The sequence below is a fragment of the Empidonax traillii genome, unplaced genomic scaffold (assembly GCF_003031625.1).
Source record: "Empidonax traillii isolate 1590-97213 ecotype Southwest subspecies unplaced genomic scaffold, ASM303162v1 scaffold201:size1909950, whole genome shotgun sequence".
Taxonomy (NCBI): domain Eukaryota; kingdom Metazoa; phylum Chordata; class Aves; order Passeriformes; family Tyrannidae; genus Empidonax; species Empidonax traillii.
Genome location: NW_020955394.1, coordinates 1,239,993 through 1,264,818, shown reverse-complemented (window position 1 = coordinate 1,264,818; position 24,826 = coordinate 1,239,993). Strand labels below are relative to the sequence as shown.

General features: G+C 37.4%; 2 protein-coding genes across 3 annotated transcripts in view; one reads left to right on the top strand and one right to left on the bottom strand.

Annotated features, from left to right (window-relative positions):
* Positions 1-246: 246 nt before the first annotated feature.
* Positions 247-9,516, bottom strand: SAXO2 (stabilizer of axonemal microtubules 2). The gene is made up of 4 exons (XM_027887014.1): positions 9,391-9,516; positions 4,362-4,541; positions 3,007-3,209; positions 247-1,421 (listed from the first exon to the last, which is right to left on the bottom strand). Exons 1-4 carry the CDS (start codon positions 9,429-9,431, stop codon positions 445-447), a joined length of 1,401 nt encoding a protein of 466 aa, XP_027742815.1. The 5' UTR covers positions 9,432-9,516; the 3' UTR covers positions 247-444.
* The window catches only part of EFL1 (elongation factor like GTPase 1), a 68,782-nt gene continuing 53,461 nt past the window's right edge, over positions 9,506-24,826 (top strand). Inside the window, exons 1-12 of one of the 2 annotated variants that reach the window (XM_027887012.1) lie at positions 9,506-9,600; positions 10,047-10,149; positions 10,977-11,044; positions 11,241-11,325; positions 11,881-12,014; positions 12,618-12,755; positions 13,505-13,719; positions 17,055-17,178; positions 17,763-17,839; positions 17,977-18,113; positions 18,888-19,010; positions 19,928-20,027. In XM_027887012.1, the coding sequence (XP_027742813.1) occupies positions 10,059-10,149; positions 10,977-11,044; positions 11,241-11,325; positions 11,881-12,014; positions 12,618-12,755; positions 13,505-13,719; positions 17,055-17,178; positions 17,763-17,839; positions 17,977-18,113; positions 18,888-19,010; positions 19,928-20,027 (1,292 nt within the window). In that variant the 5' untranslated portion in view covers positions 9,506-9,600; positions 10,047-10,058. Of the gene's footprint in view, positions 9,601-9,845; positions 9,906-10,040; positions 10,150-10,976; positions 11,045-11,240; positions 11,326-11,880; positions 12,015-12,617; positions 12,756-13,504; positions 13,720-17,054; positions 17,179-17,762; positions 17,840-17,976; positions 18,114-18,887; positions 19,011-19,927; positions 20,028-24,826 lie in introns of those variants that run through there. The other variant, XM_027887013.1, reaches the window with a different exon arrangement.

The window sequence follows — 24,826 nt, the reverse complement described above, 5'->3', positions numbered from 1 at the left end:
AAATATAAAGACCTTACCAGATTACTGAGGTTATTACTGGTTGCTTAGATTATTATAGATAGCGTTATTTGCTTACTCTGTAAAGGACATTACCATCAAAAGACACTATTTCACAAATACAATCATTTGGTTACAGAAAATCTGGAAGAATTAAATGTGCAATACATATGCTTGAGATGGAGCATAATGAAATCTGGGAAGTCGAGAAAATTGGAATGTACCATCAAAAAAAGGACAGATACCATGTAAGGCGTAGTATTCCTAGAGCATTTGGCAAATCTTTATTGGTCTTGTAATAAACTTCTGGTTTTGCTTTGGTTTTCTTCAAACTTCTAAAAGCAAAATTTGCGTTACTTAATTTGCTTTTGGTGTTATTTAAAGAAAAAATGAACAAGTTGGATTCCAATTTTTTCACCGGGGTGCTTGAAATATTGCACTTCGGTATTATGTCACAACAGCTACTTCGTTTGGAATGGGATTACAGTTTGACTCGGAGGGTTCTGGACTCAGCCGGCGGAAGAACTGGTGACCCTGAGAATCTGTGTTTATGTAGACGTAACCCAGGTTAGATGGATGATGTGCTGGGCAGATCTCTTTTTTCTTTGGAGTATACTCTATGCGATACATAGTTTCATCTTGAAAAGGAACTGGGTTAAGACCTACAACATGTACAGGTTTGCAGCTCTGAGCTGGAGTGCCCTGATGTGGTATGTAGTGAGATCTGAATGTAGTTAAATCAGCAAATTTTCCCGTGGGTTTTTGAATTTCTTGATCTTTCTTAATAAGGCCTCGTGGACAGATGCTCCAGGGTTTAAAGTCTTCTCTTGTAGTAGTGTTCCCTTGAAAAGGGGCACTGACTCGTCTTCTATGAGGTGGTCTTATAGGGGCAACAGGAGAAATCTCATGTGAAATGTAATCAAGACGGTTGGTGGAGTTGAGATCCATCTTGTCTGTGGGTGGAACGTACTCTCTGGGTTTGCGGAACTCGGGCAAGGAAACCAGATATGGCTGGTAACGATCCTGGAATTCAGTGGTTCCATTAAAAGGGGCATCGGATCCAACTTTTCTGTGTTCAGGCCTGCAGCTTTTTGCCTGTTGCCCAGGTATCCCTTTGAAGTCTCTCTGGTGGGTTGTGAGATCCTCAAAGGGTTGGTCGCATGGCTTGTACTCTTCTTTTGGTCTTACGAACGGTGGTTCCATCTCATGAACAACATAAGCGGTGCGATGGATGGTGTTCCCGTCGAAAGGCCCATCTGGCAGCTTGGCTGCAGGAGGTTTACAACTTTCTGGAGGATTGGGTTCCCTGGGAATATAGTCATCTTGGAACGTAGAAGGATTTCCAAACCTCTCTGTAGGTGGCTGGTATGCGCGCTCCACCTTACAAGATTCCGTTCGCTGAGCTTCCCGTAACCTATAGTCATCTGGAAGGCAAAACCGAAATTCCACCACACGGGTGTTCTTAAGACCATTCCTTTAAATTTAAGACAAATATTCTTCTGGTATTAAATCTTGCAATACAAAGAAAATGGATGAGAGTGATGATTTTACCTGCATGTTTGTGGTATGTCTTCTATTATAGTGTGTGATTAAAACAGACAGAATTTTACAGGATGCCCTGTTTTGACTATATTCTCAAGAAAAAAAAATAAAGTTGCATGTGCTTATTTAGTGTGTGTTTTATACAGAAAATAGCACTATACAGGTTTTACATACAATATCTTCCATTTTACTTAGAAGTTTATGCAAGTATTCAAGTGAAAGGAACTTTGTAGGTCAATGGGTCATGTTTACAACTGCTTGATAGAATAATCTCTTAATTTCCACATCAACGTTACATCCTTTTCAGGCTTCTTGGGATTTTTGTTTTCTTTGCCAGACTGTTCCGCTATAGTTACAGAACTTACTGCCTAGTCTGAACTTCTTCACCAGCACTTGAAATCAGTTTTTTGATTTGCAATTCCTGTACTTGGTGTTTTTTCACTCCTTCATCCTTAATCCCTGTTTCATGTTGCTAACATGCATTTTAAATGAAACAATTGTGTGCTTTCTTAGTTGTGTGCTGAGACAAGGCTAATTTATTCATTATTTGCTTACTACTTATGTGCAGGCTAAACAGAAATATTTAAATTCCCTTATAACTATTTACAGTTAATAAATATAAATAGAATGTATTTATATATATATGCATTTTGTCTAGCAGAGGCCTAAGCTTGAAGAAGCTAGTGCAGTATAACTGATTTTAAAGAGTCTGTTTTCCCACATTTTATCCTTCCAGCTCTTTTGTTGCTGCACTCTCTCCTCTGCTCATTTCACACCCAGAATTCTAACTTCCTGTTTTAATACCCATATATGATCCTTGTTATTTCAGCTATCTCTTCGATACCACGCTTATCGTAATGTGAAACATCTTGATTTTCAGTAGATTGTATCTTGTAATTTATGTTTACTTACTTTTAATTGGCTAAAACGCAGTACATGTAACAAATTCAGTAACACACATATAAAATTCTCTAGTGGTTTAAAGTATATCAAGGTCACTTCTCAGAATGACATGAAAGGAGATTTAACTCCTTTCTGCTGACTGTTGTAATAGAACAATTTGTGTCAAGACAGATCTTTACTAGGATGATATATACATAAGCTATAACATACACAAGCAGAAATCTAAAATCCACTTTTGACCTACTCTGTGGCAAAATATGTCACATGAACTAAAACTACCTGAAAGATATATTGCACTTTAATTACAATCCTCTTTTGCCTGAGATAGCCTAACCAAGTGTACTTCCTTCTAGCCAAGAAAACCTCAGAGAGGGCTTTTCATTTAGAACCAATAAATGTCACTTCTGAACAACTGTAGTGCTCAATATTTTAAGACATTATGACCTGATTTCTATTATGTCTTACTCTGTCCCAAAATAACAAATTTGGTTTCTAATGCAGATTATTCAGAATACTCCCTTCATCTTGGTTATTTCTCATTCTGTAGCTGGCATATCTTATTACCTCGGTAGGTTGGTATGGTATCCAGTTTTGCATCTGTCGTGTGTTTTCTCTCTCTAGGTCTTGCCAGTGTCACTGGTCCTACTTTATGAGGATTATAATCTCTCTGGTAGATGGTCCCCAGGTCAATCTTTCCCGACTTTGGTCTATATTCTGCTGGTGCCCGAAAAGGTCTCTGCACAACTTCATATGGTAAATAATCAGTTCTGAAGTGGGGAAAAAAAAAATGGTTAAAAAAACCTACCCTGAAGAAGTCAGTTTTATTTCCACTGTGTGGAAAAGTGACAACTTAGGATGTTTACTCTGAAAAATCAACCTGATGCCATATGTTAAAGGAGTAGCATGCAGGGAAGGAAACTGTAGTACATAAATTCCAGGGACTCTGATGCATGATAGAGCCTTTATTCAAAGGTAGATGGTGAAGCAACTTTTTCAACACTCTGAATCTCATACACAGTCTAAAAATATTATTTTAAATATCTGAAAGGAGACTTAAAAAGTTGCTATAATTTTGCAAAGAAACGATCCAGTAAACAGAAGCAGAGGAAAGCTCAAACTACTATAAGGGGTAGCATTTACTAATGGCATGAGGAGGATGGAATATAATCAGAAACATAATTTCACTGGTTTTATATGGGCACATTACATTAAAAGGGTGTATATTGCATATGTGGGTGTTTAAACAGTCCATACAGTACATGACCAATCTGGCAGAATGGCATTTGGGCTTTTTATTTATTTATGTCTTTTTTTTAAATAAACATAGCTTAAAAAAAAAATACTAATGGAAAAAGTAAAGGTTGGTGTGCCTGTCACATCACTAACAATGAGTAAGTGATGTCTTTTTCTCTTTGAAAGATACTCTTTAATTCTGTAAGCTTAACATCAGTCTGTGCACTGACAACTATTAAACCCCTTTACAGCTGGCTTTCTTGAAAGTAATCATTTAGAACTACGAATAAAAAAAATTTCCTTTTTCTTAAGATTTCATTTTCCCACTATCTCAGATTCCACATGTGTATTACAGAAAGTGCCCGCTTTTCAGGCTCCACAAGACCCAGATTTCCTAAACAGGCTGAAAACACGGACAAAAAATTTAAATAACCTTTACAGGCTAAAGGATGCTGTAAATAATGCAAATCTTCCTGTACGTGTGCTTCGCCTATTTTTTACAACCTTTCTGTGGTAGCAGTGTTTCTGTACTCAAAATTTATACCTTAAATATGCAAAAAGCATAAAGGATGCAATGAGAAGATAGCAATGCCATGTTTAGTGTGTGTGTGTGTGTGTGTGTGTGTGTGTCCCTTAAGAAAAGCTTCAAAGAGGAACGGTAAAACACATTGCTTCAAAATATTTACTTAAATATCGAGGTTCCATCCATTTTGCCGCGGTGCTGTTGCAACTCGGGTTTGGGCTTACAGCTGCTGGGAGGGCAGATGTTGCCATAGCCGGGGTATTTGTCCACGTACTCGGTTCTGTGGCTTGGTGGCAGCCCATCGTCGTAAATCTTTGTGCGTTTGTGGCAGCAGCGATGGCGCCTGGGCAAAACACATCAGGTGAGATCATTCTGAACAGTTTCATTTCGCAGGAAAACCTGCACACTGCCTACTGGGAGGGAACAACAAATGGGGAAGATGGAACAGGGTCAGTAGTTTCGGTTTAAAATCTTTTCTGAGTGAGAAAACCACAAAATGTTGATGGCTGGTGGCACAGGTCCCAGAGCACAGTACACTAATACATTAATAAAAACAGTATCAGATGTGAGTTAGTCCTTGGGACAGAGGACTCAGTCCTCTCAGTGATGGCTTTCCTCTCTTTTCTTTAATCTTTATCCATATGATTAGTTTTACTTCTAAAGATCACTAACTACATTTCTTGTCTCATATTGCCTCTTTTTTACTCTATTCCCTTATCACTTGTCTTTTTATTTCATCTCACCTATTTTCACTACTATTGGTAACACTTTCTGATTAAAATTTTAGCAGTGTGAAATCTGTTCTGCAGACCATTTCTGACTTTTTAACCCTTTTTTCCCTCCAAGGAATGTCTAAATTCTCTATCCCAAACCCATGTTTATTTAGAAGTAACAACATCTCTTATTAGGTTTTATTTCAATTACACCTGCTTGTCACTGATGCCTATATCAATGACACCGTTGTGCTCAAAGGTATACCATGACAATTTATTACTTATACCTTGTTGTTTTGCATAAATGATTAATGAAATTAAAATTTACATGTTATTATTGTTTTGAAAATTTTGTTATAGTCATTCTAATTTGCATAACACCCATCTCTCTGGCTGAAGTGATTGTTGTTTGATCTCTCCCTCAAGGAAATATGTAACGAAAGATCTTCCTCCTTCTGGCTGACAACTTGCAGTACTGGTTCAGATATAAGCAAAGGGAAAAAACAATAAGTGATTTTTTCAAATAAAAAGTGTTATAAAATTCTATACGTGAAAAGCAAAAATATCTAAAAACCCAGAGAGGTAAAAGTGCGCAGCTCTGACTGAGTACAAATAAATTCAAGTTTCAAGAAGGTAGATAGATATCCAAGGAATAGTTCAAAGGTCTGTGGAGAAGTTTAGCTAGCACTGAATACCGAAAAGAAAAACAATAAATTAAAGCAAGGTAAAACAGAATACAGAAACAGACATAAAGGACTCCTGTTGGGAAAATGAAAAAATGAAAATGGAAAAACCACTAAAAGAAGTTATTTGAGACTGGAGATCCTAAAGCTGGGATTAGTTTGTGCTGCCTGAGTTTGGCAGCTCAGTAGTTCAAAAAATGAGAAATTAAGTAGCCATATCTAAGAATCCAGGTCCTTTCAAAGCCCAAGGTCCTTACTCCTTTTCAGTCAAGTCAAGTAACAATTGAGAGACCTTTTCAGAACATAGAAGGGAAAGGAAAAAGGAAGAAGAAGGCAGGAACAGGAAAGGTAGGAAAACAAGGAGGTAAGTGTGTGCTATTTCTCAGCACGGTGTTTGCTTGTCATTACATTTGTCATGAAACTCAGTTTTCACCTTTGTCATGTTTTTTTCATAAAGTATAAACAGCATATGTTGTGTCACGGAGCTTCTAAAAGTAACAGCTATGCAGAAACAAAAAACATTGAATGGATGCTTTGAAAGCTAGTTGAAATATAGGTTATCAAATTACAGTGTTCTTCATGTATTTTTTTGGCATAAAGTTCAAAGGAGTTTGAGACAAACACTATTCATCTGCAAAAACTTCATTGTGACATAACTTCATGTTGCCATATGCTGGTCCAGACCAATAATCAAACAAAAACACCTCCTCTCCCTAGTGTCAGCAGGCTTTAAGGACTTAACTTTGAATATTTTCAAAGCAACCTTGTCAGTATATCACATACATTGCTGAATGGACATGCTACAAACAGAAAGACACTAGAAAAATAATTACTTGCAGACTGAGCCTGTAGTTCTTGGTAGCTTTAACCCAGAGGTGAAAGTGATCTACTCTATCTTGCCAAGAAACGAGATTTTTGCGATTTTATTAGAATTCATTGCTGATCTAAAAATGTCCTTCGTCCCAGTAATTTCTAGTATATGAAATAACTCTGAGCAGACTCTATGTACAGAATTACTTGGAATTGGATGAGACTGGTTGGGAAGATCCCACATCCTACTCTGTGTTGTGAAAGTACTTTCAGTGGGTCTAAATGGCACCGTAAAACTACCTTAATATCAACATGAATTTGACTTGGAGAAGAGATATGGGTACTTTTGTTAAACCAATAAATCTACTTCAGGATGTTGTCCAGCAGCTAAAGTGGAAGTTTTCATTTAGATAATAACTTTGTACAGGCCATCACAATGCTACAAATCCTCAGAGAAGACAGATTGCAGCTCTGATAAATGAAATATGTTTGGCCAGAACTCCTTGAAACACTGATTATTTTTAACTTGTTGTTCCTCGTATTTATCTTAATTTCAACCCCAGAGTTACTGATAATTCACACTAATTTGGTGAGAACATGCCTTTTCCCATGACTGGCTGGTGCCTGCTTTGATGGATTATTATTCTTTCCCTTCTTTGAGGGAGACCAACTATCTTGTGGCTTGCATAAGGTCTGAACAGAACCTCAGCTAACTAGAAGTGACAGTATATGAGCTCTCTAGTGCCAAATGCTGTTGTTCTGGTTATTTTAATAGAATGCTGGTGCATTTCACTTATTTAGGGCTTGGCATACATATGTTTGTTTTTTATGTAATGCTAGATAGACCCTTGAAATTTTCCCACAAAGCCTTGTCCTCCCAGAGAGGAGTTTTTGTGTCATTTCCATGTGGTCAGTATGATGGCTTAAGTAACTCATATTTTAGAGAGATCTCCCTCTTTCCTTCTAACTTACATTTATTCCAGAATCTAGATTTTTATGATAATGATAACAAAAGTGCAGTAAGTGAGGGGCAGTTGACATATTGAGAAGATAAAGCAGCAATTTATTTTTGTATCTCAAAATGAAACTTTTATGCTTTTGTATGCATCTTTGTATACATCTTATCTATCTTTTATAGCAGACAAATAACTATTCTTGAGTGCAGAGAGTTCATCTACCAGAGAGGCTTTTTTCTTCTTTGGAAGCCATATTTAACATCCTGTATTAGAGAAAGCAGAATAAAATTCTGTCTTACTGGCTTTTCTCCCTGTATTTGTAAGTTTTTTTAGTTTTGTTTGTTTGGGGGTTTTTTTTGTATTTTTTTTTTCTGGGAAAAGCTGATAAATATTTTTTTCCTTTTATTTTATTATTTAGAATTAAGCAGTATTTATATGTCCACAAAATTTTCTGCAAATAGCTAAATGATAACTTGTAAAAAACATTGGATCTTTATATTTGCTTTGAAATCTCTTCTAGGGTGTTTATGCATTCCAATATCCAGGTAACACTGCCAAGTGACCAGCCTTCCCTTAAAAACAGAAACACTATACACTGAAGCAAACACAATGTGCTGCCTAAACCAATAATGGCTTAAGAGCCTATTGACTGTAAAAACTTCAGTGATGTTTGTTTTAAACCACGAGTTTTCTGCATGTTTAATTCAATTATTTGTATTATTAAAGTAGGTTTTTGGATGGAGAATTTTCAGTTGAGTTGAACCTTATTTTGTGCTCTCTCACTGTGTTATCTCACCATCTTTATACTTGAGCCTGAGCCAGATTTGTTATCTCATCATGAAAACAATACTTTCCATCTTGTCATTAATCTAAGACTTTTGAAACAATTCTATGGGGTAAAATTCACCAGAGTCTCAGCCAAAAACAATGTGAGGAGCTTTATTCACTGCCTGCCTCTGATCTCTGTCTACAGATTAAAAAAAAGGTGGCTCATGAACAGATAGAGAGACTTCTCCCACTGAATCATGTGAGTGTGTCTGCTATACAGACCTTCCAGAGATTTGAAACCTGTAGTTCTTAGTGCCCTTTGCAGCCTTAGGGTTGGCCCAGTACTCCCAAAAAATATTGAGCACACTCTTGAGATCTTACTATGATTCTTCTTGTGTATAGTTGTTGGATTTTTTTTTTAATACTAAAGCCTGAATCTTTGAATCCTATGATGATTATTTTTCTGGTTTTGGTTTGGTTGTTTAAGCTTTTTAAAAGAAGAAATTAGGAGAATAAATTGAAAATATTAACAGTCGTGACTGAAAACTATAAACATATATCTGAATTTTGCAAGATTTAAATCCCTTATTATTTTGGGAAACCTGACTTGTGATTTTTTTTCCCTATGACATAAATAATATTGCTTATAGACCTGTAATTTTAGACTAAAAGCTGCCTACTGTACCTTTTTGTACAAGCCTCCCTGGGCCAAAGAGGCTATAGGGCAATGATGAAATGTTTCTGTCTATGTGGGACCACTGAATGTAAAGAAACAGTGGTGAGTGCTACTGGATGTGAGGGCATAAAGGCAGATCTATTAAATCTCTCTTAAAGGCTGCAGTGCTTTTCACAGGTTTCTTACGAGGTTATGAGAACTCATCCAACTTTTGTGCAGTCCTTCAGTGGGAGCTGGCTTTGTGGAAAAGCCTGATCCTGAGGTTTAGTCCTGCTATTCTGCCACACTGTTCCTGACACGGCCCAGGTTGCCATTGGCCTTATTGCCACCTGGGCACACGATCAGACACTGTCGACCAGCACCCCCAGGTCTTTTTTCTGCCGGGCCACTTTCCAGCCACTCTGCCCCAAGATCGCAGCGCTCCGTGGGGTTGTTGCGGCAGGACCCGGCACTTGGCCTTGTTGAACACCACACCGTTGGCCCCGACCCATCGCTCCAGCCTCTCCGGGTCCCCCCTCTGAGCCTTCCTGCGCTCCATCAGATCGTGGCGCCGTCCGCGAATCCGCCGGGAGCGGGCCGTACTCACCCGCAGGAGCAGATCTCGCACAGGCAGCGCGGCGGCCCCATCCCCGCTCGGCCGCGCCGGCCGGTAACCAGGGACGCCGCGGCCCGTGGCAACGGCGGCGCCGCGGGCCCGGCCCGGCCCGGCCCGGCTTCCGTCCCGCGTCACGGGGCGGGATCGGGAGCGGCAGCGGAGCCGGGACGGGTTCCGGGAGCGGCGCCGGAGTGAGAGAAGGTTCGTGTTCCCCGCTCCGGGAGGGGCGCGGGGGCAGCAGGGCTGGCTTCCCTCTTCCCTGGCCCCGGCGCAACCCTCACCACGGGCAGGTCTGTGCCGCCCTCCCGGGGCAGCCGCGGGGACAGCGCGGCGGTGCCCGCTGGAAGGGGCGGCAGGGGAGGGCGGACCGCGGCCAGAGGGTGACTCGTGAAGTTGGTGCGGCTCCGGGGCGGCTCCGTGTTCGTGCCCAGCCAAACTCGACCCAGCCCAGCCTCCTGCTCCGGGTCAAAGTCCAAACACGGCCCGTGCTCTCCGAGTTTCAGGTGTACAAGTGGCGGCCCAGGGACGTGACGTGCTCCACGCGGTTTCCCCGATGAGCAGCGCTAATCGCAGTTTACGTTATTAAAAAAAAAATCCCAGACGTTTTCTTAGGTTGAATCCTAAATAAAATACTACTTCACTCACAGAATTAGCCCACCATGGTGCTCACTAGCGTGGAAAAGATGGTTGGCCTCCAGAAGAAGACGTCCGGCATCAGGAATATCTGTATATTAGCCCACGTGGATCATGGTAAGGCAGGTGTTTGTGGCTGGCAGGAGACCCCCAGAGGAAACTTGTGTGTGTTGGAACGGTGGTGGGATGTTCTGGTCACTGTTTCAAAGCAGTAGGTTTTCATGGGTTTAGTTTTGAACTGTCTTAAACCTGATTCAGGGAAGTAAATTTGCTTTATGCACCTTTTTCTTGGGATGGAACAGCTAATCTTTAAGAATTTAAGAGAGCATTATACTGTAATAGTTTGGAATAGTTGAAACAATATTTTCTGCTTCTATGATTGTAAACGTCAACGTGAAACACATGCAAGTATAAAGATGGTGAGATAACACAGTGAGAGAGCACAAAATAAGGTTCAACTCAGTTGAAAATTCTCCATCCAAAACCCCACTTTAATAATACAAATAATTGAATTAAACATGCAGAAAGCGTGTGGTTTGAAACAAACATCACTGAAGTTTTTACAATGGCTGCTGTTTTTCTGTATTTCCTTACTACAACAACTTTGTTAAATAGGTGGAAATAATAAACATAACACAAATACTTTGTCTAATTGCCTGCTATACTGAGGTTTTGATGTACTGTTTGTTATTTCAACTGCTCCTCTGGTCATGACAGGTAAGTTTGCATCCACTCTTCAAAAATAAGTTCATGTGTACCTAACAGGTGAAGCTGAATAATCGGATTTAGTGTTTTGAAAGTTAATTTACACTTTTGTGGCACTTAAAAGCCTTTATTAGTGTTCATATTTTAGAACACTGCTTGTTGTCAGCATTCATAATGTTGTTGCATCTTTTGCCACTGTTTGTATTCATTTAATCTGAGTAATTTATTTTTCTTTTCAGGCAAAACTACTCTAGCTGATTGTCTTATATCTAGCAATGGAATAATCTCTAGCCGCTTGGCAGGAAAGGTAGAGTTATACTGTCATTTGTAACAAAATTCTGGTGTATGCATGCTGGGATTGTAAATCTGTGATGATTAAGAAAAGTCCAAATTCTAGTCTTGCTAAACCTTGTTTTCTTGCACACATAGTCTTTGACAGTGGATAAGAAGCTGTGGAGATAATTCTGCAGACTCATCACCTGTTCTTTTGTTTTTATACTCAGCTGAGATATCTAGACAGTAGAGAAGATGAGCAGATCCGAGGAATAACAATGAAATCTAGTGCAATTTCACTGCACTTTGTGAAAGGTAAGTTTTTTATGCTGGCAAGTGGGATTTTTAATACCTACTTTTATTAGTTTTCCCCGTCTCGTCATTGTTGCTGTTGTGAACTTTTTGTGTGCAGCTTTTACTTTTGTATTTCCCTCTTCTGTGTTTTTTTTTTGTGTTTAGACCATCTAGGAATTTGTGAGTTCTGCAGAGACTTAGGCATGCATTCAACAGCCAGCCAAGATATTTGAGTTCCATCTCAGGGGTAGCAAAAACATCTTCAATCCTATCTCCGAGTGGAGGCTGTAAAAGTAGCTGTCTTTATCTTTTTATTTTAAATCTAAATACTTAAATTTTAATCTTAAATCTTGAATTAATGGCACTTAAAGGCAAGAACTTCTTTCAAAAAAAACAAGTTTAGTACAGTCTTTACTACTACGTCAAGATACCTGCTACACTATGCTGTAAAGGTTTTTTGTAGTGTAGTTTGTGTCATGACAGTTACAAATAATAGCTGAAGCAGAATAACTGGGTGGCTGAAAGAAATATTTTTTGAAAACTGTTCTGAAATGTTAATTTATTGTTTGATCCTAGGTGATCAGGAGTATCTCATTAATTTAATAGACTCCCCAGGGCACGTGGATTTTTCTTCAGAAGTATCTACTGCTGTCCGGCTCTGTGATGGTTGCATCATAGTGGTGGATGCTGTTGAAGGAGTCTGTCCACAGGTGAAATAAAGTGTATTAAACAGAGAAAGAGGGTAGGGAAGCAAGAATAAGTGAAGTCTGAAATATGCTATGTAGAAATGAAAGATGAGCTGTGTAAGAAGTTCTGTATAACTTTTAATAAATGACAGTGCACTTGAGGTATGAAAGTAGTTGTGCTTGAAAAACTGAACAATGCTGGTGAGTGGGTGTAATGATGCAGTGTTGAAACTGAGTATGCAGTTTTTCAGGTAATGGAATATTTGTATAGAGAATTCTTTAAAGAAGTAATTTCATGTATTTACATGAACTTCTAGGGTATTGAAAGTGAAAAAATATGCAAAATAAAACTGAGATAGCCATGAAAAAAGGAGCACAGTTTTCTATATATGGGTGGGTTTTTTGTCGTTGTGTGTGTTTTTGCCATAAAATTCTGCCATTCTGCAGAATTCTTCAATAATTAACACTGTACACCATGGGAATCAGATTTCTGGTTTAAGTGTCAACCTGTCCTTTACTATATGTTTATTAAATTTTAGGATTATATTTTCTTTTTTAATATTCTATCTTTTTTTGTGGTATCAAGCCTTCTGTAATGGATATTTTTTAAAACTATTTCCTTCTTAGACTCAAGCAGTCCTGCGACAAGCATGGCTGGAAAATATACGTCCAGTGTTGGTGATTAACAAAATCGATCGCTTGATTGTGGAGCTGAAGCTCACCCCTCAGGAAGCATACTTGCACCTTAAGAATATCTTAGAACAGGTATTCAGGCCTTAGTGCCACGTTCACACAGCAGATTTTACTGCACTGTAACATTTAGTCCAGTTTTAAACGCTGGGATACATCTTCTTTCTAATAGGTTTTGAGGTTCGTTCAGAAAGCCTGTGACGGAGAAAAGAGTGTTAAATGCCTCTTGACAGGTCATCAGGAAGAGTCTTCATTTTTAGAAATAATATGCTGAATGTTTTCTTCTTCCTGTTAAATTGCTTAAATTTTTTGGAGGTAGATGAATTATCTCTTTGGAATGCTCCTGATATTGATGGGTTTATGTAGGAATAAAGTTGATTCATCTTTTAAGTTTTAAGTTAAGTTGCCCTCAAACTTCTTTTCCCCCCAGAGTTTACTTTTAAGCACTTTCCCGCCTGGCTTCCCTTTGCCCTCTGTTGCCAATAACAAGTTTCTGTTTCACCATTCCTTGTTCTGAGAGGCCAAGTGTGTTACTCATGATCCTCATTATCTGATTCAGTCCTGGTGTGGTGGCCTTTCACTTGAAAACTACGTGGTGTTTATGTCTCATATGGTGTTAGTCTCATAAACTCCTGTTGTCTTCAGATGTGCAGAATTAGATACACAGTGTCTGTGTTTGAAATTGCCAAATGAACCATAGGCAATGCTATCTTGTTAACAAAACTTCTCTCTTTATGTTTTGGAGGGTGGGGGAATTGCATTTTAGTTGCAAGGGTTGTGAAAGAGTGCATGAATCTGAGGATGTTTTTACATATCCATTTTAGATCAATGCAGTCACTGGAACACTCTTTACCTCCAAAGTGTTAGAAGAAAGAGCTGAGAAAGAAACAGAAAGTGAAAGCGTTTCAGACACTGCACCAGGAGATCAAATTTATGACTGGAGTACTGGATTGGAAGATACTGATGATTCACATCTGTATTTTTCACCAGAACATGGGAATGTGGTGTTTGCCAGTGCAGTTGATGGCTGGGGTTTTGGGTAAGTCTGGGATTTCTTTTTTTTTTTTTTTTTTTTTTTAAATTGATTACTACAGTTGCTCCATATTTGTAAAAGTGTTTTTTTAGATTTTTCTGTGATATGCAACTGTATATAAACTAATTCTAATAGATTAACACTGAACAGCTGAAAGTACTGCCAGCTTTGTCTCTGTGTCAGGGACCTCTGCTTTACTCTGACAGCAGTTGCTGGGCCTGCTGTGGTGTCCAACCTGGCCTGGTAAACTTATTATTTTATCAACTGCTGGCACTTGATAGACTGTCATGGACAAGGCCAAAAACTGCAGCAGTGCAGGAGCTCTTTCTCAAGTAGATTAGTTTGGGAGGGCAGCAGGTGTGTGAAGGTTGCACATGTTCTGGTTGCTGGCCACCAGGTGGAGTCTTTGTCTACATCTTGAAAATAGAATTAGGGAGATCCACTCAATAATACAGCGAATGTCTTGAATATTGCAGAACCTTTAGAAAAATCTTCTCCATGACTTTTAAGTCAAACTCTTAAATAAGGCGCCATGCGTAGTTTGTTTAACACAAACATTTCTTGTCACTTCAGAGGAAAGGGAAAATAAAATCAGCTATTTTAGTTTAATTATCTGTCATGAGTAATAATAATTTATAAGAAGAAAAATCAGAGAAGTGTGCAAAGAAGTTGAAAACAAGTCTTCCAATTCTGACATGTTCTTTAGTCTGCAAGAGATCTTTTGTTTCTGATACCTTTGTTTTACACATTAACACATCTCACATTAAGTTCTCCATTCCCATATGGTGCCTGCAGTTACTTTCCTGTTTATGGTGTGCAGGGAAACACTATTTTGGTATCTGTAGGCTTTAGCTTTCCTGACTGGTAACTTTTCATTGAAATTTCATGCAGAAAATGGATTATGGTAGTAAACTATTGATACACAGAGTATTTGGGCTGCAGTTGTTAAGCACTTGTTTTAGTAGAGCTGTCTGTTTTTCTCCTGGATGGGTAAGAAATGGACAATTTGCAGCTTATTTTTGTTTTGTATTCTGATAAAGCCTGTGCAAGGGCATAGATGAAAGCAAAATGCTAAGTTTTGGTTTTGGGAAGTTGAAACATGGCCTGTGTTTTGCATTAGTATTCCAAGTATGCTGCCAGGGAATGTTAAACATGAAGAAAAATTACTCTTAAAGGAAGTGGTACAGTGGATACATTGTTACAATAAGTAGAATTATAAGCTCAAAAGCAATTTAGAAACTATTTCTTTGGATCAAGCTAGTTGATATTTGCAAGTAAATGATCAACTATTAAGATTTTATAGGTTACAGAACTACATTCTGATATAATCACGTGGTCATAAACACCCTGTGATCGCCTTTGTAATGAGAAAGCACATATGTTGTTCTTAAATGGTAGGTGAAAATAATGGTTATTTTTGTAAAAGTGAGACTTAGGTAGCAGTTTTGCTTTCATCATTTCCTTCTTCCTGATAATTTCTCTGCGTGTAGAATTACATTTCATACAAATGTGTCTGAAAATTAGGTTATTTGTCTAGCTCAGATTTCAGCAGAAACTCTTGGTGTATGTTGGTACTGGTATTTCTGCAGAGCGGAATGTGTGATAGATCATTATTGCTCCATGCAAGGGTAGTCTGAAGTGGAATGATAACTGGTCTTTAGGTGTTTCTCTGTATTGGCTATGTCGCTGCCACTTGAAATGTTTGTCAAGTGCCTTGAGCCTTACTTGCAGAGTTTCTATAAGGCTGAAATCTAAATATTTGTGGTCATTTAGCTCCAAGTGGGAGGAAGAAATGGGCTAGATATGACTTGTCCTCATTTTTGTGATTGGTGTAATCATATATTAAAGGTGATTGATAGGCCTTCTGTTTAGTCTTTGCCAATACTAAACTGATTCAGGATGAACTTAAAAATCATGCAATGGTTTTTATTGAATATGGAACAAAAAATCATTCTTGCTTAAATTCTGCAAATTTACACCCTCTTCTGCTTTATATATCTTAAGACACTTTTGTGATTGCATTAATTGAACTATTCATGTACAAGATTATATCTCAGCCAAAAATATTTGTGCATTTCAGGTAAGTGGTGTTACTCTGCTGCTGCTGGGTCTGCATCAAACTGTTCTCAGATTACACATTAGAAGATTCTGTTAATTTAGTTTCTTTCCAGTAAACTGTGCCTACAGCTTAGACAAATGACAGGACTCCAATCTGCTAGATTTCTTATTCATACCAATCCTAATTCTCTATTTCTCCCTCACACCCTGAAGTGGTTTTAATTTATTTGTTGAAGGTGGGTGAAGATTGTTGGTTTTCTGATACTGTTGTGTTTCTTACAGTGAACTGGCAGACCCTGGCTCTTATAAATTATATAATGGAGGGGGGGAAAAAAGAACACTTTTCCTAATTAGTTTCAAGAGGTACTTGTGAGCTGGCAGCAGTACAGTGTGGTGAAATATGGATCAGTGGAGCATTTTCCTAATCATGGAAAGCCTTGACTGCTGTTACATGGTTGTGGGTTCTTTTCCTGAAGGTATTATGACTTACTGTAGCATAAAAAATTTAGTTATTGGGCAGTGCCAGCCTCATCCAGTGTAGTAGGTGCATGTGTTTTTCTCATAATCCCCAGGTCAAAATGCTATAAATGTCTATGCAGGAGCTGCTGGCACACAAATCTTGAATGTTCTCCCTGTATTGAGAGTTTAGGGTAATTTCTGGAAAAGAAATCTCTTTGGGCTTAGTTGAGAACTCACCGCTCATGTCTTGCTGACAAACCTTCCCATGGAAGGTTTTTTTTTAGGTGCATAAAAACTTAAGAATTCTGAGTTTCAAAGAAAAGATTATCAAATATCATTATTCTGTAAGTAGGATTATTGCAATTATAAATGTGTTGGTTTTTTTTTTTTTTTTCTGTGGGCACAGGGAGCAAATATTCTGGTCACAGACTATATTTAAATGTGTTGTGAGAGATCTTTCATAGAATTAGTCTGAGAGTCACCACATAAGTGTTTATAACTTTTCTATTATGCTTTTGAGTTTTTGCTGAGGGAATAGTACACAAATGTTTACTTCAAATAAACAAGTACAACCTTGAAGCTGACTTGAAACAAAACAAAGCCATTCAAATACTGCTTATGTTTTTGACCTGTTAGGACTAAATATTTTTGCAGGTGTAAATATTAAACAATGTGAACTAAACTGAGAACAATTGGAGAAGTGGGAGTAAAAGAAGGATATGAGATTTTTGTGTGATTTTCATGCAAGCTGTCTGTTGTTTAGGCTGAAGAGAACATATAAACAGGATTGTACTTCTGTCAAGGTATATTTTGTTTCCTTTCAGCATTGAGCATTTTGCCAAACTGTACAGCCAAAAGATTGGAATCAAACCTGCAGTACTTCTGAAGACTTTATGGGGAGATTATTATCTAAACACAAAAGCGAAGAAGATAATGAAAGGTGATCAGGTAGGGAGGCTGTCAAAAATATTACCTGATTCCTACTTTGGGGCTTGTTTTTATTTTTTCCTTCTATTCCTCAGAGTGTGTTGTGAAAATTGACCTCAGTACCTGTTCACTTGGTATCACTGGAGGTATAGAGTCACTAGGATAGCCTTGCTTCAATCCTTGGAGCAGAGAACATTCCAAAATTGACCATTGAAATGCTACATGGAGAAAATCTCATCTCTCAGGGAGTTCCCTTATTTTCATTTAATCATGATTTTTTTAGTATTTATTTCAATCCTAGGTGAGGATTAATAAAGAGTTGTAGAAATAGTTATAAAAAGGGGATAACAGGCTCCAGGTAGTTATGTGCCATATTTATCAGGTACCTTTTCTAAAATTGGAACCCTTGTCCTCTACTTCTAAATTTTGTGGGTTTGTGCCTTATACCGTTCTTATAAGACAGATTGTTAAAATAATGATCTTGTTTGGAAACTGTCCTGATTTTGAATAAAGGTTTTATGTTTTGCTTAGGAAGAGTGCAGTCTTAAGCCTATTGTAAAAGTGAGGAATTGCTGGTAATGAGCTGTATGTTTGTCTTCTACCAGTCAAAAGGAAAGAAACCTTTGTTTGTGCAGTTGGTGCTGGACAACATATGGAGTCTGTATGAAGCTGTTATGAAAAGGTGAGAAGTTTTATAAAGTTTTCATGATGTCTCTTTCCATGTGCTGTGGTGATTCTGTTTCTTAAATTCTCACAAATTATAGATATTTGTTACATATTGCTGCTGTAGTTTTTATCTATTTATTATTTTCCTTACAGAGACAAAGAAAAAATAGGAAAGATAGTCACCTCTTTGGGATTGAAAATTGGTCCACGGGAGTCACGGCACGCAGACCCTAAAGTTCAACTTAATGCCATTTGTAGCCAGTGGCTGCCAATATCTGATGCAGTCCTCTGTATCCTTAAGAAAGATACTGTTTTTGGTTTTATTGGCAGTTCTCAGACTTCAGAGGGCACTCACATATTTCAGTGTGTGATTTGGTATGATATGTTCCCTTTTTTTATGTCTGTGCCTACGGTATCTACACCTGTTTTCTTGCTTGTTACCTTACAAGTTATGTATCTGCAGTTATTCTTACATTTCTACCAACTTTGTGCTTTTGCATGCATGCTGTTTTTAGGAAACTGAATTATTAAACTGGAGGTAATAAAACAATACACTTTGATTACATAGTTTTGTATACAAATTTCAGTGCTTTTCCTGAAGAAGAAACCAATCTCCTGTTTATAATAGGTCTTCTGTCCATGAGGTTCTGTAAATATCTGGTGTTATGTTTTAGGCATTCAATTTCCTAATCCAAAATCAGCCTTTGTTGTTTGTCTGCTATGCTCATCATTTATAATATAATATGTATTATATTGTAGTAAATGTGCATAAATTATTGATTAATTAGTTTTCTAAATCTTGCCCCAGTTGTGCTGTTCTTAGTTTCCCAGTTGCACATAGGGTGGGTCACTCCTTCTTAACTCTCCATTCTGCCTTTGATAAATGGCAAAAAATTGTTGCTGATTTGAGCACTGTGACAGACAGAGCTGGATTTGGGATCTGTTCTTGCTGGTAGTTGGTGCATGAGGCTGAATTAAAGAAAGAACCATTGAAAGCATTTGTTTTCCTGTTATTTGCATTCAGTAAGGAAATATCAATATGTATCCTTAGCAATGTGTTTTAGCCATGGTGTGTAATAAAGTTCCCAGTCCTCTTGACATCACGGCAGAGAGAGTGGAGAAGCTGATGTGTGTTGGAGCTAGAACATTTGATTCTCTGCCACCAGAAACTCAGGAACTGAAGAGTGGTAAGTGTTCTCCCATTAACACGAAGGTCACTTTTGTCTTAGTGGTTTTGTGTGTCTCTGGGTCTTAAGATGTGGAGAATTCGCTACTTAAATTTATAATTATTTTACTTGTAATGTCTTTTTCGATGTTTGTCACTGGCATGTCATAGTCTAATTTGATAAGATTATGTTTACGTATTTTTCTTCAATCCCATATATTCATGGTTTCTCAACAACTCAGGCTGCAGGTGGGATTTTACAAGGCTATGAGGTTAATATTTGGTTTTAGTTGTAATAGTAGAATTGAAAATGTAATTGAGAATTGAATATTTTACTAACTTCCATATTAAAATCATTAATTTTTAGCCAGTAGTGGTTTGAATTTGGTTTTAATTTTTGCAAGTGTACTGATTAGCTTTTGGTAATTGGATATTAATTGTAGAACAATATTTTGAGGAGAACGTCAAGAAATCTAAGAGGATGAGATGTCAATTAAAGATGAGCAGTGAATGTATTTGGTATTTGCAGGACTCCCTCCTTTAGTTTGAAAGGAGGGAGAGTACTTTGAAGTGCTGAATAGATAGTTCAGTCTTAACCATAAGCTGCTCTCTGGTTTTCATTCTAATCTAAATCAGCTGGTAAACTCAGCTTTAAATATCAAAGCAATGCCTTTAGTTGGAGTATATGTAGTTTGTTATCAAGCGTTGTCTTTTTGCAATTGTGCTCATTTTATTGTGAAACACACTTGAAGATACAGGCAGTGTTAGCAAATGGTTAGGCCTGAGTAATTTTCTACTTTTTCCTATTAATTTGACTTTAGTGTATTACCCACTGAAATAGAAGATGAACAGCAATACCTATAAAATTAATGTAAAGCCATAATTTGTCCATACTTTGGGGGAAAAAAGTGAAAATAACTTCCTTTTGTGTTTCTTCAGCTTTCATGAAATGCAGTAGTGAAGGAACAGCCCCAGTTATTGTCTTTGTTTCCAAAATGTTTCCTGTTGATTCAAAAGCATTACCACAGAATAAACCAAGGTAAGAAAATGTAGCATTTAACTTTCTGATCTACATTAGATACTTCTAGGAAAAAAATTCATGTTGAAAGTGTGGGTAAGTTGTTTTAGAGCTGAGAAAATAATTAATGGGTTCTTGAGATTCAATAAAGTTTTTTCCTCAAGTAAAGACTTTCTGAATGAGTTTAAAAGATGATTTTTAAAAATCATATTATTTTTAGAAGATACAACAAATCTATGCTATAGATATAACAAATAGTACTGTTATCCAAATATACCATCTTAATGCTGTTTCAGGATGTTTGTGGAAATGACTGAGTTGTAATACTTCCTTAGTTTTTCAGTGAGGTTGTGTTGGCATGACCATAAACAGCTTGTCTTGTACCAAGAAACACCTCCCATCAAATTGGGCATAATAGCTCAGTGATCATCCAGTCCATTGCAAGTGCAAAATAAAATGGGTTAATTAAAGTAGTCCAAACCTTGACTAACTCTATTCAGTGCTCTGAAAGGCACTAATGCACTTCAAAAGGTTTTCTTCTGGGAGGTTTGGGAGACTGTTTTGTTATAGCTTTTTATTGCTTAATAACCATATTATTTTCTTTGAGGAGTAAGTCCTTCTTGATTTAATTTCCCTGGCACACTTAAGTGTGCTACTTTTAGCTGAAGCCATCTGGGGTTTTTTCAGAAGAAATGTATTTTTCTGAAGAGTTTATAAGAATGAGGTTCATCTTAACCTTTCATCCTTCTAAGCCTCTGGAGCATTTTCAGTAGGCAACTTTTGTATTGTTGTTTTTCTAGGACTGTCACTGTGCAGTGAAGTAATACAGAAAATACAGATTTTTGTGATGAATTGGACTGATTGTGACTGTTTAGTAGTTGTGGAAAAAAATGGTACTTCTACAGTAGTAATAGTTGAAAGCTTTACTGCTATCTTATGTTTTTCACACACTTCTTAGATTTAATTTAGTTTTTTCTTGCTGAGCTTGTCTACAAATCTTCCATCAAAAATCTTTCTTGCACTGAGTTCAGGGAAAAGATGCATTACACTTCTGGGTTGAGCAGACACTAGATGGTGCAGTTTTGCTTTGAGTATCTGAAACACGAGTTCTCAGGTCCTGGTGTGGCACAGCAGCGCCATTCCTGCTTTGTCTCCTCTCCTGGATATGTACTTTAGTTATCAGAGAAGAGTACACTGTGAGGCCGTCACTTTCTGGCTGTTCTATCACTAATAATGATTTGAGTTTATATTTATTGGGAGGATTGAGAGTCTTTGAGGTCATGAGAATGTGACATAGGGGCAAAGGTGGCTTTTACATACACCAGACGCTGAAATTTTGAAGATTTTACTTCCCTTTCTTCCTGTTTATTCAGTACATTGAAAATTGTAGTGTCTTGTGTGAAAAGTATTTCTTGCTGGGCTTCATAATAAATTATTCTAGTTACTAGTTGCCTAATGTTAAAATGAAATCACCTGAGTGTTTTCCTTTGAGATAACCAGTCATTAGCAATACCATGTGATTTTGAGGATTAGGTAGTATTAATGATTTTGTTTTGAGGTGACAGTTGGATTCCATTATTTAAAAAATATTAGTATAGCTAAATGTATATTTCTCAATATTTTATTTGTTAAGATTCTACAGATTAGCAGTTCTGGAAGAAATTGGAAAAGGGGGTTATTTCTAAAGAATAAAAGGTATCTCCATGAAGCAAAATCTAAGTGTTTTAAAAGCACAACACTGTGCAGATGTGGTTCCTGAGCACACTGTGTGCTATTTATGATTACACAGTGAAGATTGTACTTAACAGAATTGAATGATGCTTGAGTGGAGCAAGAGAGATCCAGTATTTAAACTGACATTCCTTGAGGGTGCTCCATAAGAATGTCTGAACATAGGGAGGAACAAAGAATGTCTCCACTATATCTGTTACCAGTGGTTTCATGTTTGCCTATTAAAGAATATTAAAGAACATGTTATATGTTTCATTTACATGTTAATTTTGAGGAGACATAACTGTTCCTGTGTATCTTGACGTTTGACTGCTGGACTGATTTGCATGCCTTGGGCGTGTAAAAAATCTGAGAGCTTTCTCAAGATTTTGTTTTTTGCAAGACTGGTACTTTTCTAAGGTTTTTGTAACGTTCTTAGAAGATGCACGTTGACTTTGCAACAGTTTTTTATAGTTAGCCTTATTTCTGCCATCTGTTTGTAATAAGATGGGAAAAGGAAAAAGCTCTTCTAAGTCCAGGGTGTACAGTAAATGATAACAAAGGATGGATTTTTAATTAAAACAACCTCCTTTGAGACTGCTGTTGGCAACTAATATCTCCTAGAAGGTGACCTTAAAATTAATAGATTCTGCATTAAAGCTGCTATGATTTTGCTTTTACTGGTAAAATAGCGAAGTTTTTCAGCTGTTACTACACTAGAATACATGGGAAAATAATCTGTTGTCAAGTTGCCAGCTTAGATTTGTCTTTCTTTGGAAAGAACTGAAAACTGACTTTCTGGATGGTACCAGTATGTCCTGAGTTTTTATCAGGCTTTCTGATACGAAGAATTGTGCAAATATGTTTTGTCTTCCAGTTTCTCCTTTCTGAACTTTTGAAATTACTTCCCAATTCCAACTGAATCAAAGGTGTAAACTGATGGTTGAGTGGAGTAGACTAACAAATTAGGACTCCTCCTTCACTTTAGATGTTAAAATATCTGAAACCCAAACCTGTAGGAAATAGGACCATATTGGCTTCTCTTGGAGCTGCTGGCTTTGTGTTTTTTGGTTGTTTGTATTACTTAAGAATAAGTATTATTGTGTGTAGAATTAGCTGTTCATTCAGCACATGCTGTTTCTTTCTCTCATTCCACTGGTGTTTTACATTGAACTGCAGCCTAACACAGAATATTAGAGTGTAGGTGTAGAAATAAAAGGTGAACTTGGCATTTAGGTGCAGGGTCTAAATGTTCCAGTTTCCTCTTCCTGAAGTTCAGAATTCTGTCTTTATCTAACCTAGTGTAAAAGAGAAATATTTGGTAGTTAGTTGCAACTGCTTTCAAGTGTTGCTAGGTGTATTTAATGTAAAATGCTAAGAAAATATAAGTTGAATATCAGATGTTATGATGAAAGCAACTTCTAACTTTGTAGAGCTTTATGTATAAATGTCACAGTGAAGTGATGCCATGTCAGCAGTAGGAAGCAAACCTTTTATGTTACTTCAAGTCCATCTTACAATCCTGCTGAATAATGTAAATAGAGTGCACTGAAGAAATTCCATTTCTGCTTTCTAGTGGTAATAAAGAAAAGTCTATTGAACAGATAAGCTGGTGTACTGAAATTATATTTCATTACTGCACTGGGGGATATAAAACCTATAATACCTGTACCATTTTCCTCCAGATAATATGAAAGGTTCCTTCTCAGTCAGCTTGAAATCAGGACTATTTTTTCCTTACGTGTCACCAGGAAGCAGACTCCTTCCCATACAATTCTGTGTGAAATTATGATGATAGTTGTTTCTTTATGCTACAGCTCAATTGAATGTCTTAAACCAACAGACTGTATTGTACTTCTTTGCTTTCTAATGCTTCCTAAAAACTGTATTGGAAAAAAAAAACCCTGTGATTTTCACCAGACTTTCAGTTGAAACATCATTACATTGTTTTGATCCTAATAAGAACATTTATAAAGCTCGAAGCTCTGTAAGGAGTTACTGTCTTCTTGCAAGTAAATTAACTTAAATGTTTAAAGGCAATACGACCTGCAGTGACTTCAGTTGATCTGAACCCATCAGCTTCTGTTTTCAGTAATAATTTGTTCAAAATAGTAGTTTGTGCATTAGAAAGGAGTCATCTGAATAGGCTGTCAGATTTGCAGGTTAACATCTGAATTTGGCACACAGTTATATAATTAATAGACTAATATATGCTTTTGAAAAATTAAAACCTCTATTACGGTTATCGTGAAAAAAGATTTCAATGTGACAGTATACAGCTGAATCCAGCTAAGACCTTTGGAATTGATCCAAGGAAGAAACGTAGTAATGGCTGAAATTTGGATCTCTGGACGTAATTTGGTTTGTGTAATGGTAGGATTAAGAGGGAAAAGCTTGTAACGTTGTGGAAGAGTTTTGCTTCAAGTTTATTCTTTTTTTTTATTGCACATTTAGCATGTGAAATAAATCAAAGGTCCATATATCAGTCTAGAGTGTTTTTCAAGGCAGGGTATGACAGCTTGGTATTGATATCTTGTTCCATTACATATCTCAGAATGAATGAAAGCTGCTATGTAATATAATACAGAAGAGTTATTGAGTGTTCCCTGTTGCAGGAGCTCTGGAAGATTGGTGTATGAAATTTTATGTAAATTCTGATTTGGATAATTTTCAGTTGTTCCTTTGTTGTTTGCACATTTATTTCTACTGTGAATTGCACAGCACTTCCCATTGCAACAGAAATAATAGTAAATGATCTTGGTAGAGCTACATTAGTTTGTGAATGGAAATAGTTCCATAGACATTAAGTAGTGTAATACAGAAAGTAATGAGCTTCAGAAGGATTAGCAAGACCACTGGACATAGGCTGTGCTGAAGTGGAGCAAATAAACTGCACTTGGCAGAGCTGTCCTTAGGGATGCTGCTGACAGAATTCTTTGAGTGCCAGATGAGTGGAACAGCAGCCAATGATTTCACTGGAACTTAGTTCTCAAGAGCAGAGCCATGAAGAATCTGGAGGATTCTCCTTAAATTACTTGGATTTAAAGATGTTATCAGAAGTTACCCCTTTCACACCTTGTGAAGTCAAGTCACATGTCCATGAGCTCACA

What these genes read in the sequence shown, in the direction of transcription:
- SAXO2 (XM_027887014.1), bottom strand. Translation starts at nt 9,431, where the DNA reads ATGGGGCCGCCGCGCTGCCTGTGCGAGATCTGCTCCTGCGG. An exon ending in GATGGAACCTCGATATTTAA is followed by an intron (nt 3,210 to 4,361) that starts GTAAATATTTTG and finishes TCCCCACTTCAG; the next exon opens with AACTGATTATTTACCATATG. An exon ending in TACCATACCAACCTACCGAG is followed by an intron (nt 1,422 to 3,006) that starts GTAATAAGATAT and finishes TTTGCCTTCCAG; the next exon opens with ATGACTATAGGTTACGGGAA.